Source organism: Varanus komodoensis, unplaced genomic scaffold (genome assembly GCF_004798865.1).
Source record: "Varanus komodoensis strain SLA01 unplaced genomic scaffold, ASM479886v1 scaffold14_1, whole genome shotgun sequence".
NCBI classification, from domain to species: Eukaryota; Metazoa; Chordata; class Lepidosauria; order Squamata; family Varanidae; genus Varanus; species Varanus komodoensis.
The window spans coordinates 18,669,520-18,692,121 of record NW_025335438.1 but is presented as its reverse complement, the minus strand read 5'-3'; the positions used below and the strand labels follow the sequence as shown (position 1 = coordinate 18,692,121).

General features: G+C 37.0%; 1 protein-coding gene across 15 annotated transcripts in view; it reads right to left on the bottom strand.

Moving 5' to 3' along the window:
• Positions 1-6: 6 nt before the first annotated feature.
• LOC123020318 (protein-L-isoaspartate O-methyltransferase domain-containing protein 1-like) overlaps positions 7-22,602 on the bottom strand; it is a 47,272-nt gene continuing 24,676 nt past the window's right edge. For all 15 annotated transcript variants that reach the window (XM_044423850.1, XM_044423849.1, XM_044423848.1 and 12 more), the window contains 3 exons: positions 20,088-20,190; positions 7,477-7,648; positions 7-2,178 (listed from right to left, as the gene is read on the bottom strand). In XM_044423850.1, the coding sequence (XP_044279785.1) occupies positions 1,963-2,178; positions 7,477-7,648; positions 20,088-20,190 (491 nt within the window). In that variant the 3' untranslated portion in view covers positions 7-1,962. The remainder of the gene's footprint in view (positions 2,179-7,476; positions 7,649-20,087; positions 20,191-22,602) is intronic.

Genomic DNA, 22,602 nt, shown 5'->3' with positions numbered 1-22,602 from the left:
TGCAATGAATGTGATTTAATTTGATTTTAGTGGGTACACTTCAACTATGACTAAATCCAAAACTACTATTAATATAAGAGACTATAGAATTCATCTACATTTTATAATGAAAATCAATTATACTGACTGGAATCCAATTAAGACTGAACTAGCAAATTCTCTGTTTAGTGTCGTATCAAGAAATATGATCTTATGATCTTATCAATTGTGCATCAAAAAGGGTCTGAGGAGAAAGAAAAATGAACTATAATAAAACATGTTTTGTTATTAATCACTAAGAGAATTTCTATACAAGGCTGTTAAGACACTTTATTTACTTTTGGTATCAGTACAGAACTGTGCTCGAAGAACTATACAAGGATCACTTCCTTTCCTGCTTTTCTACTATAAAACCTCTAGGTAGAATTGTTCTTTGCACACCAGAGAAAATAATATTTTCTCTTACCTTCACAATTAAATGCTGTATTTTGCTGCTTTAAAAAATCATCTCATTTTGTATGCTTCATACTATAAAACTCTAAACTGTAAGTCTGTAAACAACTCAGAGTAGGAATGACAAGTGTTCAGTAAATGCTCCATGCAGAAAAGCCTTAACACCACACTCTCTGCCTTTGATCAGTTGCTTGTATTTTCAGTTTGAAAGTTTTCATATAAGCTTCTTAGTCGTCTCAGGCAGAAAAGCTGACTAAGATTGTACAATTTGCTTTAGAACTTTCTAATGAAATAATTGGTAATGCCTTTCATTTATAAATTCATTTTATATGTGATTATCTCAAATACATTCCTCCTTATGAAGCAACAAGGCAAGTTTGGCTGGTACATAGAGCAGAACAGATACTCAGTAATATGAGTAAATGATGACGACAAACAAAAGAAGAGCCACCTTCTAGATTTAAATTCATCTGTGCAGAAAAAAAGGTTTCAGTTGGTTTCATCCTCTAATTCATTGGGAACCTAGTGTGTGCTTGCTACTGTAGTGTGTGCTAGTGTGTGTATGCACAAGGACAGAACAAATCTCAGTGTGCTGCTATCAGCATGCATTTTCTCCCACTAAACAGCTGTCACTGTAGATCACCCACCAGAGACTGTTGCTGGTGTTCCAGTGGGCACTGAGGAAAGAGGCCGGCTAGGAAATATGAAATGGTAGGTGGAATAAAGATTTTATTGCATGGCTGCCTCACAATGCCTTGCAGATGTATTGCACAATGATAAATTTATTTCACACCTGCACAGCATTGAGTCCCTTGTGTACATGAAATGGTAATGACAGCAATTAACACATTTCAGTTCCAAGTTGTAACACAACAAAATGTAGAAAAGTCAAAAGGATGTTTATGAATACTTCTGCAAGGCACTGTCAAACAATGCCGTACACTGAATAACATTTCAAATAGTTCCAGTGCAGGGATCCACATTTATATCTAATAGTAAATTTGCATGGCATCCTCATCAGCCATTTTGGTTCAACTTCAGGGACAAAAAATCTATACAGATGCTTTTTGAATTGGATGGATTGGATCCAAAACATTGCTCCAGTGAGCAGAAAGGCTCTTCCACCCATAAAAGGGTGTCCCAAATTTCTTCTTCCAACCTCAGGCCACTGTGTCACATGCTATTATAAGCCATTATGAGCCATATAAGCACAGGTTTGGGTGGAAAGATGAAATATAAATGTAATAAATACATTCATTCATTTCTTGAATATCCTGGCCTGGTTTTGTGAGCAGAGCTCAATTTGTAAATCTTAAGAGGCAGCACTTCCTTGATTGATCAGACATGGGTTTTATTATTTTATTCCTAAAAGCTTTTCATTTGGTATTTTAGTTTTTTTTCTTTCATTGTTTTGTTTTACTGCTCTAAAGTCTATTTTGCTGTGGAGGAAGATAAACACATTGTAAATAAATAAAATATGCAGAGGTGCCATGGATGTTAAAAGGAGCAATCAGATCGGATTTGTTTCCCCTAAATGATGCATGTGAGTACAACTTTAACAATATAGATACAAGTACCTTCACTAGCAAACAGTACTAAGGGAAAACAAAAATAGTACTTACGCAGTCCCACAGTATCATTTTTGCAAGAGTCACTCTTGCTTGGTTGCACAAGTGGAGCAAATGAAACAGCAAGGATGTTTTTGCTTTCCCAGGTATTCTGCCCAGTTCTCAGGATTTGTGTTAGCTGCATGGAATCAATGAAAATTCATGATACAAAAGTGATTAAATGCATGGCTCCATCAATATCTGTACTCATTTTGCATATACTATCCTCATTTGGGCACAATAAATTTGGTTTTATTGTTATATGAATGAGCTTCCTCGATCATTTCCTCCTCTAGTACAGCTTCAAGGAAGCTTTCATGTTTGCTTTTACTAGCCAGTTTATTCTTGCATCTAGGTCTGCATAAGCTGTGATTAGTCTTAACTATGCTTTACAGAAATATGCCAAGCTCAAAATTTGGCGTATGAACCTGACTTGTTTCAGTAAGTCATATTTAAGATAAACCATGGTTTAGAGTTCGAAAGCAATGATGAACTCTGGCAAACTGAAAATTAAAACTAACATGTCCAATTTTGTGATTGCACTGGAGAAGAAGGATGGGCTATGTAAGTCTGAGGCTTGTGCAGGCCCATTAATGTGACAGGTAAACCAGAATGCATCATTTTATCTCTGTTAACAATGTCTCTGGCTGCAACGAAAGTTGCATAGTAAATATGAAAAAGACCACTCTCTCTGCACATACAGTAGCACCTTTATTTGTCTAAGGGACAAGAAATCAAACCAGGAAGTATCTATATAGAAACATACTACCTGTGATTCTGATTCTTCAAGTGGTCATCAGTGTAGTCAAAATTCAGACACTTCTAGAACTAGGAAAGCATTGACAGGCCACACAGAACTCAGTAGTTCTGTTCAGAGCACCATGATCATTATCTTTCCACTCTATTCAGATGTTTGAGAGCCACAAGACATGGGCAAATATTGCGACTTTATGAACATCCGTTCTTACTTATCAGTGTATGATTTTTAAAAATGTGCATGATAACACATATAGACTGCTTTTCAAACTCTGTCTCCCAGACCTATCCGATGAGTTGTACTTGAACATAAAATAGTGGCCTACCTCCCAAAATAGGTTATTTAATGTTTTCAACGTGGAAGGCATGGGAGAAGGTTTTGCCCATAATTCCTTGCACATCTACAGTAAAGTTGCATAGAAACTGCTACTGGAGCAAAGATGTCAGGATAAGGTAATTGAAAGACTGTGCCCTTGATGGGAGACGAAGGTTGCTGAATTTCAAGACTTGACACCATCAACTTCCATAAAAGCTGTTTGGCACATAGCTGCTATCCTCAGTGGGAGGTTTGGAGTTATCAAAGTATATTGGAGGTATGAAGCCCAATATACATGTCAGGAGATGTGATGGCAAATGTTGCAAAGAATACAGATCCTGAGTTGAACAAGTGAGTTCCCGGCTTATAAGAATAGGATCACTCTTTTATCCAATAGCTTAGCAAATGGGAGAACAGAAAAGGCCTCAAACCTAGAAGAGGCAATTTATGCTGGTCTGAAACTGCCAAAATCTAAGCAGATATGAACAAGGTATTATAATAGGCAAGTGGTAACAACAAAGACAGGATCAGAGGAACAGAGGAGAAAGACAAAATCTTTAGCACTGTTACAATGAGGCCACATGAACTGTGATGTTTCAAACCAAATACTGATAGTGAGTTGATATAAGGTGAGGTGGTACTAAGATGAGCAAGTCCAATGTAACTATTTGCATGAGAAGAGCTAGGAGATAGATCCATGTAACAGACATAGCTGCTATATGTGCAGATACAGATTTCCCTGTTGATTCAGTTGGCTTTCAAACCACAGTTGCTTTGGGTACTGGCAATCATGGACCTTTTAGTATGTTGAAGAGGACACCTGTGATATCTGTAATATAACAGTGATGTGCCCCAGCCACAACAAGTGTCTTAATATCATGAATCACTTCAAGGATATAGGAAGGGAAGTGATAATTCTAGCAAAATTTGTATGTAAAGCACAAATATCAAGACCCTCTTAGTGAAATCCCATAGGTATTATGATGCTATTTCCTGTGTGACCATGACCAAAGATTGCTATACATAGTTTAATGTGCTTGTTTAACTTGGTTTGGACAAAATAGTAAATTATGGTAAATTAAAAGCTTCCTGGTCTGACTACCTTGCACTATGAACAAAAAAGAGAGGGCCTGCAAAAGGTGCCTTCAGATCTGAGGCAAGATAAGTTTGTCCAGATCAAGTTACTGCCTAGTACCTTTCAGATTAAAGAAAAAAGAAAAGAAAAGAAAAACTTAAAATGAGAAAATAGAGGACTTGGATTTGTCCTACTACATTCAAATATATTTCAAATGATTCCCATATTCCTTTTAGAAAACTACATCCTTGCTAACTTCAAAAAAGTTTGTATGCCCACATTAATATGCTGTGCTGAAATAAACAGAGACAACCAAGCTGCTATGTTTTAAGACAGTTAAATCTAATGCATGCAAATCCATGAATCACCCAGGACAATGTTAGTATGCATTCAGAAGCATTTGGAAGTAAAAAGATAAACAGATGTGTATATCTGATCAAAATAAAAGGGTAGGAGTTACTATGTAAATTTGCTTGGAAGGGCTTCATTAGGTACTTGCCGAAGACAGACTTATAAGACTAAGTTAAAACAATATTCATTTGTTGCTTTTTTAAATACTTGAGTATATATCTAAGACCTATTAGCAGCATCCACCCAGTCTTCCTTGCAATCCTCTGGACTGGTTAGCAGTTCAACAATTTATTTTGCTAGCTCCTGCTTCAGTCCAGTACTCATTTTTCCCCAAGAGATATTTAACAACCATTTTTTAAAAAAAGAGTAGTATAACCCCTTCAATTGAGAAAATGCCTTTATTATGCAGCGTAAAACAACAATAATAATTTGATGTGAGGAGGAAAATCTATACAGCAAATATGCTTCATTAATAAAATGCTTATTATAAAGTTACTTTGTTTACTTATTGAGCAAGGCGGGTTTCTAAAGGAGACCATCAGATTGATCCAGTCATGTTTCAGTGTATCTAAACTTCCCCATCAGTGAAATGGAGATAATTATACTCATAGTAGAAAAGCCCTTTGATATCTATGAATGAAAAATAAGTACTAAGTATTATTGTATTGCTAAAAATTCATGCTTTTCAAAATGTTGTTGACAGAAATGGGCAGAGAAAAAAAATGTCCCAGTTCTTCCTGTACATTGAACACTGCAGTCTGTTTTCTATGTAATCTGCTGTGAGGATTCCCAAGATACTCTTCTAGCTCAACTACTTTTTGGCTAAATCTCTTGGCAGCTCTAACAATTGCTTCATGGGTGGATCCCAACAAAGTGCTTATACCCCAACCAATTTTCTTGTGCTCTGTCCAATTTTGTTGCATAAGTGGCCTACAGCACTTATGTGATGTTGATTCAGCACTTGCAGGGCAACCCAAAATGAGCAGAAATGCTAGCTTCTTGGAGAAGGCAGGTAATGAACCTTATAATGAAGGAGCATGGCTAACCTGTCTCCTATCAAAAGGTAATGTTTCTGTTCATTTTCGGGTTTCTCCTGAAAGCACTAAATCTGCCTCGTATAAGTGGTAGGTCTTGCACAAGACAATAAAGAGGAGCTACAAGTTGCAGAAGGGAATTGGTGGAGAATGGATTCTTCTCAAATCATGTGAGCCTTGTCATATAATCTGCCTGTTCCATGAATTATATTCTTCGACTGTTACCTGAACATTTTGGAATACATTTGCAGAATGTAGCAACCACACTGTTAGATAATGTTTGTAAACCACCCAGACAGCCCTCTGGGCTATTGGGGTGGTATATAAATGCAATCAATCAATCAATCAATCAATCAATCAATGTCATCAAAATCCCAGTTTTTAAGTTAAGTGAGTCAGGACCAGGGCCTGGCTAACTTTGCAATTGTCTGCAGAACCAGGAAAATCTCTGCTGGCACTTGCAGGGAACAGCTAAGTGCAGCTGGAGGCCCTGGAGACCAACATAAAAAGAACATCTGCTCTGATGTTCATTGCCACAGCAACACAAGTTGTCTCCATGACTCTTTTGTGCACTGGCCCTCTGTATCACTGTGTCTTGAATCTCACTCCTGCCTTGCTCCTGTTTATTCCTGTTCATTCCACCTTCTTCCTGCTTGTTCCTGCATCCATCCCTTCCTGGGTGTTCCTGCTTGTTCCTGCACCCATCCCTGTTTCCAGCCTAATCCATGCCCTTCCACCCCAAGCTTGCCTACTCCTGAATGTGACTGCCCTCCCGGTATTGACTCTAGGATGCTTGTCTTGGACTGTGCTCCCTTTCTGTGTGATATTGGATTGTGCATTTCCATCCTGCATCAGCCTCAAACTATAACCCTTTTCTTTTTTCTGAACCCCACTCAGCACAAACATATTGGTCCCAGCACTCTGCCAGTCCATGCCTGCCACCCACAACCCAGACCTTACTAACTAGGACTGGTGTCAGTATAATCCCTCTCTTTTCATATTGACCAAACCCTCAAAAGGTAAGTATTAGGCTAGATGGATGCAGCTGTTGTCTTCCTTATTCCTGTTGCAATTGGACCTTGCCCTTGATGTACACATTGGGAACAGGGTCTAAGGATATTGGAAATGAAAGTGGTGGCTGTGGCTGCCTCACACAGAACTACTGTTTATTGCATTAGTCTGAAAGTATACTAGAGGTGGCCAAAGCTGGGAAGAGCTGTAATGATTTCAACACAGCTTCTCTTGCCCTCTGCTGGCCACCAACTATGTACATTTACACCCCAAGCCAGGTTTGGGGAACTCACTAGGGAGGCCACAGCAACTGGAAGGGACCATGCCCAGGGCTCTAGCAACCTTGTCACAAGCCCCAAAGTTAAAACACTCTGTTTAAATATGAACATAAAAAATAGAATATTGTAATACTGAAATCACACAAACTTTATTCCTAAATTGGTTGAATTTCACATTGAAGATGTATGGACAGATAGAAAACTTAATTAAGACCATGATAGGCAACTTATTTGGGGTAGGAAAAAGAAGGACAAATATTGTATCCCGTCCCATATGCCTATTTTTAGTGCCATGCCTCAGTCACTCAGTTTCCCTGGCAGAAGAAATGGGATACCTAGGGAAGCAACTTAACTGAATTTAGAGAAGAGCTACTTGAAATTCACTGTGAAAATAGCATAGGAACTGTCCATAAATAACACTGTACAGGACTAGGAACCTCTCCGGTGATCACAGGAAATGGGTAATTGGCCAAATTGTTCTCCGCTTTATGGTTTACAACATACCTTTGCATTCACTGTACTAAGACAACTGCTAACAGGAGAACAATCAAGAATATTATTACCCAGTTTTAAGTGTCATTTAAACGCATGGCAAAGGAAGATACATATAAATCACCTGATCTTCTATTGGCATAACCAGAATGCCTCCAATTTTCAATAAGATTTTCATATAGTTTTCATGGTCTTTTTGTACACCAGCTCCGCAGTAAATCCGGTCATATTGATGGCTATCCGATGCTATTTGCAAGCAGTTGCCAACTACAAAGGCAGGCTCACAGAATTCAAATCTGGGGATAATAAATTATTCAAATTTACATTAGAAAATTAGAAATTGTATTAGAAAAGCTCTAGGTTTTCAATCTAAACATTAAATGAAGCAGCATGAATTCACTGGAGTTTATTTGTAACAGGCAGGGTAAATATATAGTTTTATACTTTGTATCTTTAAATTAGCAAAAATTGTTTAAGGGTAGCTGAATGTGTGTTGTGATGGCTTGATCGTTGGTCTGTGATTAGCAAGTTCCAGATTCTAAAACTCATCAGGTGACTTTCAGCCAGTCCCTAGCTCTTGTCTCACAGGGCTCTTGTGAGAATAAAGTAGAGAAGGGTCTTAGATACCATCTTCAGAGGAAAAGGCAGGATAAAAGTATAATAACAGAAAAATATACTTAATTAACTGAACATGAGTAATTTTAAGCCAAAGAATATTTTTATCATAAGATTAAAGTTCTTATTACGCAATGGTCTGAGTGACTGTTTCCAAAATGCGCAATAATTGTAAGAGCTCCAAAACATTTGGACCGTACCATCCTCTCCCCCACAGATTTGAAAATAGTCCTAATTTATGGTGATTTACATTAAAATTTTATAGTGATCACATTAAAAATATATGAAGATCTCTGCTAAAAGTTCTATAGCATTTGTCTAGAAGCAAGACAAACACTCTGTCAGACCTAAAGGCCAAATGTGTGGGAGCTTGCAACGCTCATGCTGAAAGTCACAACAGCTTTCTTCATAAATCACTGCTGAGTCTCCTATCTAACACACACACACACACACACACACACACACACACAAACGCACACACTCACTCAAAACTACCTACATTTTTACTTAAGTTGGATAGATACATAAGTCTTGACATTTCCATTGTGATATTCTGAAAATAGGTGCAACAGCAAGACAGTACCTTTACCTTCCAAGTATAATAAGAAGTCAGAATGTTGTTGGGAGAAAGACAGACAATCATTGCAATGAATCACACTTCTTTTATATACTGCAATTGCATTATCTAGGAAATACACTGAACAGTTCACTCTACTGCAAGCATGATCCTGAACCAAACTACTTAAATTTTACCCATTTGTTTGGGCTTAAGTTTCTGAGCCTTGTTGCACCTACAAAAAAACTTCAAATCATTTTTATAATCAACAATTGGAATTTAAATAGTATAGCTCTTCTTAAAACTTGCTCAGTTTCTTGCATTGAGTTAAAATAAGTTTGCTATTGAGAACTCTGTAGTCATAACTGTCTCATAAACAACTTTTCAAGTAACGGCACAAACTGCCCTGTTCTTACTTTAAAGGCTTCCCTGAGAATGGCAATACAGAAATCCTGTCTGTAGTATTTACTCCATTGTGGTGATTTATTATTTAATTTATTTAATGATGATGATCAATTCTGATGCTGTCCCTGGCCATAGTTTTGCCTTTTGTTCTTTTTATTGGAGTTTATTCTCTACATTTTAGAAATCATGTCTACTTTATGAGTTGTGAAAATCAGGACAAAGTTATAGCACTACATTATATTATCTTCCTTCCATCCCCCAAGCCCCCAGTCGGTCAGTACGCTATGTCTACTGAAAATGTTCAGTCTGCATGGTATTTTTTGTTTGTCTCCCCCTTGACAGATTTGCTGTACTTCCTCAAATCTTTGACTTCCCACAAACCTTTGAGGAGCTCCGTCTTGTGTACTGATGGTATTGTTTGACTACATGAGGAGTGGCTTTCAGAGAACTGAATTCACTATTAATATGTGTGTGTGCACATGCACACATGTTTACAGTGTTGATTGTTTTAGCATTATTACGTTCTTAGAAATAAATAAATGGTGCGCTTAAAGATATGCAAGAATATTTCTTAAGATGGACTGCAATTTGCACATTTTAACTGCCATTTGAACAAGCAACCACCTGAAAACCATGTGTTGCTAGTGAGATTTCCAAAGAAACAGGTCATATAGATCCACATAGTTGCCAGGTGCTTATACCAGTTTAGTCTGCAGCCCTTTCTGAAGGTGGAAGTCAGAAAAAATACCCAACCTGGCTCACTTCTCATCAATTGATCAGAAGCAGGAAGGAAATTAGTTGAGCTCTAACAAGTCCAACTTCCCTGTTTCAGTACATCCCTAGGTAAGATATACATTTTAAAATATTTTTTAAAGTCATAAACTGCTGGTTGCCACCAAATATTGTAATTATTTACTGTTTTGACTATATGCAGTGCTATTTACTGTAATTTCAAATCATAGTATTTAAAACTTATTTTGAGGCAAAATAACCAATTTTTGTATGACTAATTTGTTACCACAGATCTTTTCCATATAGGATATTGTTTGTGGCCCATTGTGTATATTACATATAGTGAATACATATTTTACTTTGTATAAATAAAATAAATAGAAATAAATAGAACAAACAGACATGTTTGCTTGATGGGCTTCCACATTATAGGAAAACTAATATTTTCCCAACTACTGATCTTAAAAACTAGCTGAAGGTAGTGCTAATAAGCTCTCTGCACATGAAAATTACAGAGAATACTGGTCATCCAACTCAAAAAACTGAGTTCAGAACAGAGTTCAGAATCTGAGTTTTCCACATCAGGATCACTAGTACAGGTTAATGGTAAAGTTATGTCCACAGAGAGAAATCCTGAGCTAGATCACAAACTCCTCACTACAACAGCAGTGGTAGGTAACAGTGCTATCTAACCCCACCCTCCAGCTCATAGCTGCGCAGTGGAGTGACAGGGAAAAGCGAGCATGAATTCTGAGTTCTAGTGGGCAACAAAGCCAAGAAATTCATTCCGTCTGTGTCTTGCCAATGTTTGATTTAAAAATACCACTATGTATTCCAAACCCATTTTAATCATCTCAGTGCTCTACTGAAACAAATAAGATAACTAAAATAAATTCCCATTTATATAGGTCAAGATTCTATGACACCAAGAACAGCATACACACATATTATCAGAAGGGGCAGATTATTTTACTAGACACACTAGATCTGAGTATCCTTGCTTAATAGGGATAGGGTTACATTTTGCATTGTGTTCACACAAATTGAATGTCAGAAAGCATGTAATATTGAATGCTCTCTTTCTAGCGTAAGCTGGCAAAGAAATGCTACCTATACTTTGGGTAATATTAGAGCAGATGAAAATGAGTTGGCAAATGCAGTTGTTAATTAAGACAGGAGAATGATCTGGAAAGTATGAGTTGAAGGTAACGCTTAAGATTTGTTATTGTTTTTATTTATTTGATGAGGGAAGGTACACATGCATACAAGCACACAGCATGCACAATTGTGCTATTACGTGCCATCAAACCATCTCCAACTTATGGTAAACCTATGAATGAAAGCTCTCCAAAATGTCTTATCCATGATAGCCCTGCTCTGTTCTTGTAAATTCAAGGCTATGGCTTGCTTTATGGAGTTAATCCATCTCATATTTGGTATGCCTTTTCTTCTTTTGCCTTCAATGGTGGTCTTCTCCAGTGGCTCTTTCCTTATTATGATGTGCCCAAAATACAACTTCAGTTTTGTCACTTTTGCTTCCCAAAAAGTTCTGGTTTAATTTGTTCAAGGACCCACTTCTTCATTGTTATGTCAGCCCAGGATGTTCACAAAACCCTCCTTCAGCACCATGTATCAAAAGCATCAATTTTCTTCCTATTAGATTTATTTGCTGTCCAATGTTCACACACATACATAGTGAATAAAATAGTGTTGCCTTGGTCTCCAGTGAAATACTCTTAACATTTGATGATCTTTTCTAGTTTTACATTTCTGACTTTTACATTGTATTGTATAATTCTTCTATAATCATGATTTTTGCATTCTTCATGTTCAGCTGTAGTCCTGCTTTTTCACTTTCTTCTTTCCCTTTGTTATCATCAGCCATCTCAATTCATTATTGCTTTCTGCCATTAGAATCATCTGCATATCTTAAACTATGGGCGTGTCTTCTGCAAATGTCCACTGCTTCCTCTGATCCTAACCCAGCTTTCCTTATGATATTTTCTGTATATGGATTGAAAAGACAGGCCTTGTCTGATATCTTTGCCTAAAGGAAATTATTCTGTTTCTCCATATTTTTCCTAACATTTGCACACACACAATTAACCACATATAAAATTCACTCTTTTTATTATATTCTAATTTAGTTTCAACAATATGCAGAAACAGATTGTTTATATGAAGACAAAGACATAGAGATGTAAAGTAACAATAATGCTTATACCCTCTTAACTGATCTCTACTATTTTATTATTTAGGGGAAAAAACAAAACAAAACAAAACAAAAGGCAAAATAAGGACTTATCCCATACAGGTTTACACAGTTGGCATGTGCAACGGAATACAAGCTGGGCAGGCTAATGTGCAAAGCAATCTGAGACATAGAAGCAGGAATAAAGGAACAGGAATTAGCATCACCAATACATTCTGGTGATTTACCATGCTTGAAATCAATGTAGAACAAAACAACAAGTAGGCAAAGTACAGTGATGTAACATCTTTGTACTTCTGCTCCAATCCTGACAGGAGCATAAATAAAAATCCTGTTATTTGTTTTTCTATTATTCTGTACAAATGCTTAATGCCTATCCTAATGCAGGCTCTACATCCTATATAATATTTTTAATATGAAACGCAAATATATACACACACGATCTTTCCTTCAGGCTGTCATTATGCTGGAAGGTACTGTGATGCAAGAACCAATGCAATCCTCCTACTCAAAACAAACTCATTCCACCACCTGACCTCCATATACGTATCATAAAACTCTAGTGAAAATTATTCCTGCTGCAAAAATTCCATGGTTCATATCTAAGGACTCATTGCAGAACAATGTAAACTGTACTGTACTTGCTGATTCAGTGGACAAGAAATTAGGAAGAAACGATTGATTCATTCCTAATCTATAGAACTATACTTTGGATTTCAGCTAAACTCTTCTTTTTTGTGGGATGAATTAACACTTTGTAAGAAACTTTAACATCTATTCTACGTCAAACATAAATTGCATAAAAACAGCATCAAAGACATTACACAGTGCCAACTTATGTTGGCTAGCAGACACTATTATCAATACTGATTCACAGGGGCTCCTTCTGAGCAATTGGATACTTTAAATGCCTACCAAAGTAAATTAGACTAGACTTCCCTACTAATAGTTGCTCAGCTGCATCATAGTCTGAGGAGTTTCTACTCTCAGGCATGTAAAACAATGCTGACTGCCCTGGAACTAACACAGGTGATCCAGACTAGAATCATCTCTGTAGTCATTCCTTTGGTATAGTGCCCTACATGAGTGATGACCCAGTGTCATGTAACAAGAATCAGTCTGAATCTATATTTCTTCACTACAGACATCAGATTTCCTTCAGTCAGAAAAGAGTGGGAAAATGCTACTTTTTTCATACACATATTTTATACCATTGGCTCTCCTGATTGCCAGATAATTTTGGAACAAGAGGCAGAGAGAGTCTGTGATAAATGGAAGAACTCCCTACATGATGGAAAGACAGGTTTCCAGACCAATCCATTGTGAGGTCTATGATGCCAACAAGATAATTATGGCAGATACTTAGCAGAACTCACATTATCTGCTGTTTTAAGCCATCTTTCTTCCCAGTTCGACTAGAGATAGGAGTTTCATAGTCATTCACTAAGAAACCTGCAAGAATCTTACATTAGCTTGCATAATAAGCTGCCTAATAAATGTAATCTCTTAACAATTTTTGTTCTGTACATCTCATAAAAAGCTACACTTCTCATATTATCTCATAACAATGGCATGTGAAATACTAGATAGCTCTATTAAGCTGAAAATATTCTGAAAAGTATTCAGTCTGACATCCCTGTACTATCTTTGACCTCTTAGTTTTCTATTGTTCACCTACATAACAAGTGAAAAAAAAGTTTAAAAGGTCTCCAGCATAAACTCATGAAAATAAAATAACATATCCATCAGACACAGAGTCAGAAAAAGCAATGGCTAGCTGGTAGTAAAGCAAATATTTATATCATAAGCAGAAAATATTAATAAGTTCAATGACATTAAATATTTGAATAGTAGTAAAAAGGAAAGAGAATAATAACTGATATACATACTTAAAATCTAAAATAGATTGTGCCAAAAACTTTGAGTAGTGAATCATAGAAGGCTTGCTCAAATAAAAATCTCTTAGAGACATAGAAACAGAGTGAGTTAGAAGGGGCCTCCCAGGACATCTAGTCTGACCCCTGGCTCCAGCCGGCTCTGCTCATGACATGCCTACCATGTGCATGTTCAGCCTATCCTTGAATACCTTCACAGATGAGACTTCAATGACCTCCCATGGAAGCTCATCCCATACCCTCGGGGTCCTAACTGTCAGGAAGTACTTCCGGGCTTCCAAATTGAACCTTGGTTCCCTGAGCTTTGCTCCACTGGGATACATCCTGCCCTCCTCTGCAGGGGAAAACAGGTCTCTACCCACCTCCATGTGACACCTTACCCCTTCAGCAGGTAATGAAAATAAAACAATATTGGAGCCTGTGTGACATCAACCGACAGGAAAGAGAAAAGAGGAAAATTGGCTTTTTCCTTTTTTTTCCGCAGAGGAAAAATCCAATTAATGAAAATCTTGACTCTGAGTGAACTCCAGACAGACTGCAGATCCATGAGGAACTAATTGTCTACATTGCCTCATCTGATAACCTCAGTGACTGAGCAGAGTGCTGAGGGAAAATGCTCTCTTTCAAATATCCTGGTTCCAGTGATTCAAGCCATAGGACATTCCTTGATACAAATCATACACTGAAGAAATTCATCACTTCAGCAAAATTTCTTTTCTTTTAAGAAACAATGCTACTAACTGGATTTCTGCTACATACAATTTCATATTTGAATTGAAGTAATATCTGCTTTACCATTTCTTCATTAATTATGTTATGCTTCTGTGCATCGAGATACATTTTTCTTCCTTCAAAATAGAACATCAAAGCTGAATTCATGACTCAAGTGCGATCTTCCAGGTTACCATGATGTAAATAAATACTCTTCTTCTGTGGAATCTTCAGATAAATGCAAAGTGAACACCACAGCTTTCCAAATTAAAGCAACATGAACAACATTCCAGAGACATTACTCTTTTCCAAAGTTGTTTAAACAAATAGACAATCAACAGGTCAGCTTCCACTTCACAGAACACCCGAACTTCTTTCCTTAGCCTTCACTGTGTTGTCAGGACTAAGATGCACTGCTGAAAGACTGATGAGAGTAAGCTGGCTTTCTTCCCTTTTGCAGATATGATTGACTAAATCGGCTATCTTAACCATAAGACTTATTCCAGTAGTGGTAGTACTACAATTCTTATCACTTACCATTGCAGATACTTCCTTAGAAGAATGTTGAGATTTCATATGCTCAGAGATGAAGTGTTGCACAGGAGAGATCATGTCAGCTTGTGCACTTGAAGTTTTGGTAGGCTGCTAGCAGATGTGCACCCTAGCATTGCCCCGTTGCTCTCCCTCCAAGATGGGTATTCTACATCTAGAAGCTGACTGGGAGTAGAAAAGACAACATATTCCCCTTCAGTAATCAGGTGAAGAGGGGTCCTATCACTGCTACACTTGTGCAATCATTTTTAAGGTTCCTTTCATCATAAAATTCTGAAATTCAGTTAAAGAACAATATTGTGTCTTAAGTTTCAAAGGGAGGGCAAAGCCAAAATGTATTATTTATCTAAAGTGCAGTGCAGACTGAATATCACTTTCTGCTTTTGGTGCTTGAACCAACATTTTGTATTGAAGTAAGTAAAAGAAGAAGCTGGGTTCATCCGGTATATTTTAAAAATGTCTCCACTCAAAAGAAAAACTGGTTTTTTTAAATAGCTTGGTAAACATGAAAATAGACTATTGCTAGAATACCCTTATTACAATGAACTCCGTTGTATAAATTTTGAAGTATATGTTTCTCTAGGAAGGTGCAAGTGAACACACCTTTAGTCTTGGTTCAAGGAAGTATTGATCTAATTTCAGAGATAGAAAGAGTATAAAATCATTCTGTGTACACAAATATTTGGCAAAGAAAATTCAAGGCATATCAACAAGCCAAACTATGGAAGATGTTTGCAAATAAAGAGTTTTCTTAACTCAATTCATCCTGTAAGACATGTATGATTTTCTCCGGTAATTCTCCTCTTCTAAGCAGCATCTACAATGCACTCCTGCAACAAAAGTGGTTTGTGCAATTGTGTGATATTTGTTGATTAGTAGGTTACAGATTATTCTGAGGACTAGGAGAGAGAGAAATTTCACAACATTCCTTGGTGACAGAGTCATGATTTCCTCTGAAAAGTTTTTCTACTGATCTAGACTAACAATGAAAGCAAATACGCAGACATTTTGGTCACTTGACCAAGTGAACAGTTCACTTTCCACTCTAAACTGCACATAAAATATGTATAGCACAAAGAATGCTAAATCACATATTTGTTAATTGCTAAATCACTTAGAATATTGCAACTCAATAATATCTAAAATTCAAAGTGAAGTTTCTAAATTATTACAAATTGATGCAGAAGTGAGTCACGGAAAGTAGCATTTGTTAAGGGTCAGAGTACAAATAATGAGCCACAAACAAACATTTTGATGCTATAAATGCTGAAGATCTTCTGCCACAAGATTTTTTTCAGGTTCTATCAAATCTATTTGAAAGGAACAAGAATGGACTTTCTCTGGGGCTTCTCTCAGACTTTGAAACTTTGTATCAAGGGAGGTTAATCTAGTTCATTATTAATTCAGACTCACTTTTCACACTGGAGGGAGCAATTCTATGTACTCCACACAAATTTTGATGGTGGTGAGATATTCTGGATTCTCAACTCCCAAGCTGGAAGCACTGCCTCAAGCCACTGCCCTCCAGCCAGTGGAGGGAAAGCCACACCAACTGTTTCTCCGAAGAACTGTTTTCTCCAATGCTAGGAATGCATTTTGGCAAGTGGGAAATGAAGAAGACCAGAAAGGCTAGGATGATCTTCTCCAACATGCTCCTATACCCCTCTAAAACTGCTTTGCTAGATGGGCAAAGAAGTCTGACAAGAAGAAATTCAAGGCACAAGGACACCCTGCATAGGATGCTCCTAAGCTTCTGAGAAACAAGGGCAAAACCCATAGGATTGTGCACACAGATGTTCTGCTATACTGATCTGGTGGGTGCTATCATTTCTTTCCTTGTTGGTGCACTTAACTTCATGAGCATGAAAGTTTTGCTTAGAACTTTTGTTATTTTTTCCATATTTTACTGTTAGCCACTTTCAGCACTGTCTTTAGTGGAAAAACAGGATATAAATAAGTAAAATAAGCAAGTTAGATACTGGGCAGCACTGTTTTATAGCGGCTCAATTACTCTTTCATGAAAAAGTAGTGGTGCTATGTTATTGATTCCCTTCCACTGGAATTATACTTTTAAATGTCATACAGATCAATCTTATTTAGAGGTATATTAAAAACCAACTAGAAAAGCAGCATATAGATTTGACACTTAGTATCATAAGTACGTTTAAGATATACAGCACTATTCTTTAATTCTTTTCTGATCCATGAATTGTGGTGAGGTCTCTGAAAAGGTATTTGGAGCAGTTAGGGGCTGTCGAATAGGAACTGGAACTGGATCCATTTCAGACAGATGTTGATGACTGGGGAATGAAGTAGAGTGCCCAAAAGATGTCCCACATGTTTTGTCCCATCCCTTTTGTCTTCTCCTTGAAAAAGGACTAAAAGGTTTATGACCAACACACTTGAATGGCTGTCACTCCCTGGTTGTCTTCCCTAGTCTGGTGCTTCAAAACATCTGGAGGGTATCAAGTTTGAGAACACTGCCCTTTATGATTCTTCTAATTCCCTTCTACAGCATTCTTTTTCCTATGTAAAGAACCCAAATTACAGAACATCCATGAATTGACAGGTTTGTCTTCCCTAGCCTTAGCAAAGATTTTTTTATCCACCAGATATACTTTCTGCATTGGGAAGGATTTTGGATCCCTTCTGATGCTTTTTCCTGTCTCCAAACTCTTTGGCTCTACTGCATCCTAATTACTTTTATGTTGCTAAGGCTTTAATATTTTAAAAATAATACAAAGGAAAATACTAAAGAGAAAAAGAATGGGAAAGAGATAGAAAACGTAGAAATGAAGTAAATCATGGGCAATACTTAGAACTAAACAGCCAAGGACTGCTTAGCTAAAGGCCAAATTCAACTTTTCAAGTAATACTAGAAGTAAAAGCAATGATACAAGTAAGAATGTGAAATCTGCAACTTCAGAAGACAGTGATTTCTTTAGTTGATCTTGATATTTAACACAAAACATTACTGCATAATAGATATAATACTGCAAACTGATCTATACTGCCAAGAATTTCAACTTGGGAAATTGTCTTCTTGGTGTAATTTGAATAAAGCATATTTTTATCATTGACAGACTCCAACCAAAGCTCCCCTCTCTATCTGGCAATTTGGAGCAAATATTATCTAGTAGAAGCCCATAAAAACTTATGTTTTAGCAAATTAGCTGTCCAAGAGAGAAGTTTCCAGTAGAGTAACATGAGCGAAGAATGTGAAAAGCTGCCACTGTTAAATTGTGAGCTCTAATCCAACATGTTAATATTCGACTCCTATCAGTTTGAGTTGAACATCAGTACAATAATGGATCACGTGAGAGTTTTGATGGAATCCAGACTCAGCTGCAACCGCTCAAGCTCCTTAAGACTTTTGCAGTAACTGTAATGATTATTATTACTTAATCTGGGAACAGCGTCTTCAGGCTCCACTTTAGAAACTTCAGCCAGAAAATACCATGCTGGATTTGATGGAATTCTCAAACCTTTCAGAGTGCCCATGATCATGCTCTCCTCCAAAGCAGATCAAGCAAACATATAAAAACAAATCTAGATCAAGGCTCAGGAAAATAATAGCAAGATAACATAGATTTTAAGTGCTAAAATTTGGCAGAGACTGAAATCTAATCACATAACCATCTTAACCATTTATATAATTAAAGTGTGAAAACTCGGGTCATCAATGTCCTTTATATCAGACACAGGTCAATAAGGCTTATGTAGCTTACAAACAGGAATCAGAACTATAATCTATTGGCATGTAGAAGTCTGGAAATATATGGTCACCATTCTAGCTCCTACTTCCAACTGAAATTAGCTGAATTAGAGTGCTCCTGGATAAATGACTTCATGTGTTACCAGTCAGAAGAATCTGATTTGTTTTTATTCTTTAATGGATTTTCTGCAGTAAGGGAAAAGATAGAAGCAGAGTGGGAACACACAAGAGGGTTACAAATGGAAGATAGTTATATCTGGACACTCCATACAATTCTGTAAATAATGCAAAACAATGCACAGTACAAGTATCAGTTGGAAACAAACCCAAACATTACTACTTCTAAGTAATTTCCACTATGTCAAAATAAAAAAAATACTATTTCTGTAGCTCCAACACAACAAAGTAGAATGTATGGCAAGGCAGAGAAAAGATATGCCAACAGTATTCATCAGCACACACAGAGCAATCATAGCAAGTAGCAGCTTTTAGACACTTTGAAGAAGGGGAGAATGAGCACTGGTGTATACTGTAAATTCTATGGCTTGGTTCTCTGTCAGTGTTCAGCTGACATACAATCAACCCCTGCATTTGCACTTGTGAATGCCCTAGAGCCATTCAGTCTGTCAAATAATTTTTGGTACCTAGTTATAGAAAACAACAATGAAGAACAGTGCATGTGAGAGGAAAGTAGGCAAATATACATGTGCTGCCCAACTAGATATCAGCAATTCTCACACACCTGAAATATATAATACAGTTTTAAAATGGTTAGAATGAATAACTGGATAATACTAGATAATACATAAATGACACAGTGTGGGCCCCTTGGTTCTAGCCATTGAATGACTCAAAATATGAAAAAAATAGCAGAAACAGATACTATAACTGAAAAGATATCTTTATTCCATAACCGATGGTCAAAATACAGCACATTCTGAAACACCATTATTTAGCAACCAGGTACTAACATCTAAACCAGGTACTAATATCTGAATAGATGATATGGTCTATCTCCAGCAATCTGGAGAACAGTCTGCAGGACTGGATTTCAGAAGGATATGGCAAGGGATTGATGCTCCATTAGACACAATAAAGCTATAATACATTTCTTTACCAGTAACAAAACCTCAAAGGATGGGTCAGGATTACCGATAATGCAATTGCAGTAAAGTTTCCATTAGTTGCAGTGGATTGTATACATTACTAATTGAGATATACATCTCTATGTATTTTTAAGACTTCTTACTTTCAAGTAGCATTGGAGACACAAAACACTTTACTGCCACCAAAAAAGCAACATTTTTAACCTTAAAATGCACTGTGTTGCAAATATACTTACTTATCAAAACTATCACTATATTTTATGAAGCTCTCCAGTTTCTCCTTGGCATATTCCACCACATCTGGATGAAGTTCTATCCCATGATTTATTCCAAAAGGCCCTGTAAACCAAGAATCACTGATTCAGGTACCTTGTACATAAAACTAGACATGAAACTTCAGATATATGTGCTAAGCAACATTAAACAATATCTGACAAGTGGAGAAATGGACAGGAATTGGAACATATGCTTCACTTCCTTGTACTTCAGTAAAGCTAAAAGAGGGGACTTTATGATACATATAGACAAGGGGAAACTGTAGTCATAAAGCTCAAGATGAGTTGTAAAATGTGTTCCTCATCAGGATTGCAGAATGATGTCTGAATTATATAATAAAGAGAAGAACCCAGCATGTGGTACCTATCTGTGTGAAACCAGAAACCAGAAGAATTTATACTGAAACCATAGTTGGACTGAAAGGTCATGCCAACCTTCTGTAAAGTTTGAAACTAGAGGCTTAGGTTTTTTTCCCCCCATTACATCCCCCTACTCTTGCAGGCACGATCATTATTCATATGGTCCTAGATAGCTAAAGGCATACTGCTAAAAATAAAAATATTGCCCCCCCACACACATATGATGTGGATAACAACACTGCTCTTCATATGGCTAATTTGTGTTTCTTAAATTTTGTAGCCTTTGAAAAAGAAGCATAACTGGGGGAGCTTTCAAGCATTAAATAGAGCATAGTAAGTCTATGGGGGTTGACAATCAATCCAAACTTAGCTGTAAGATATGTAAAAAATGGAGAAAGTTTTCATTATTTATCTAAGGATGTAAAAATATGAAGTGGAGTCATTGAAGTCGGGACATACTATCTTGAGATGCTTGACGAAAATGAGGAGGAAGGGCTGTTTATTCTTCCTTTACACACAGTATAATTATGGAATGGTTATATTCCTTCAAATGTTTTGTCTCCCTATATAGAAAGCAGTAAATTCTACAATAACATACTAACACATAATAACACCTTTGCAGCACTGAAAGTATGACTGAATTTGTGCATTTTCTTTCATATTTTTATTATCTGAGTGAACATGAGGGGAAGATAATGGCTTGTGTGTAGCAAGAAATCAAAAGAAGAAAGCTGATTCATTAACAATCAATATTTACTGGAAGACATGCTTCCAAATGTTCTTTTTGGTAAAATTTGTATTTTTAATAGTTAATATATGAATTTCTCAAAATATTCCCAATGGCAGAGCTTTTCAGAAAATCTGCTTCAGAAAGTGTTTTGGAAATTGTTAGAACATGTCTAAGAAGGGCATTTGCAACTGCATCTGATAGCTGCAAGTCTTATGGGAACTGTACTGATGTCTGCACTGATCACTTAGTCCATATAAACTAACAGGATACAGAAGTGGCACAGAGGATGATAACTCCCTCTTGTCAATATGAGGTACCATTTGAGTTCATAATAACAACACTCATTACCTGAACATCAGCAATAGGAGGGATTTACTGTACAAAGTTATGACTCTCCATTTTTGCCCAATATCAACCACCTGAAAATAAATATTGACCAAAAGTAACTCTTATCTAACAGCTAATTCATACCATGGAATTTGGTCAACATTGTATTGAGAGCCAGTGTGGTGTAGTGGTTAAGAGCATGGGACTGGGACTAAGAGGATCTGGGTTCTAGTCCCCGCTCAGCCATGGAGCCAACTGGGTGACTTTGGGCCAGTCACAGACTCTCAGCCCAACCTACCTCACAGGTGTGTTGTTGTGGGGATCAGATGGAGGAGGAGAATGATGTAAGCTGCCTTGAGCCCTTTGTAGGAAAAAGGCAGGATATAAATTGAAAAATAAAAATAAATAAATAAATGTTGCAGGGAAGTGTTCTATTCCCCACAAGAGAAAGTAGTGAGTCAGCTGTTTAGCATGAAAGGTAATAGCCTTTTTTCTAAATCTTATGCTAATAATATAACAAACATTTTTTCAATTTTTATTTTTTTTTGTAACTAAAATCTTTTCAAAAACATTGTTTAAAAGCAAAAGAAACACGAGTGAGCAACTTGTAGTCATTCAGATGGGGTTTCTTTTCCCATCTATCACTTCCATAAGGCCTAGCCAGCTTTGTTAATGATGATGGATTATAAGAGTTGTACACCAGAATATCTGGAAGGCGAAAAGCTGCACACTTTGTTCTACACTTCTCATCTAGTCAAAGCAGCAAGAGGGCCTCCCAAATTGGATCAGAACTAAAGTACTAAATAAGGGGAGCTATAATAGGCACCGACCTGTATCCCCCACTCCCTTTCTTTGTGAAATAGTGGTTTCTTCCACTGAGGAAAATACAGGTACCCTGAGTGCAGAAACTGAATTGTACCATACCCAACACTGCTGCCCAAACCAATTGTTCCTCTTACTGTTACTTTTAACTAGAAACATCAGGAGATCCTGTTACATATCTCCTATATCTTGCATAGATTGGCCCAAACTGACAGCACATTAAATAACTTATTTAGC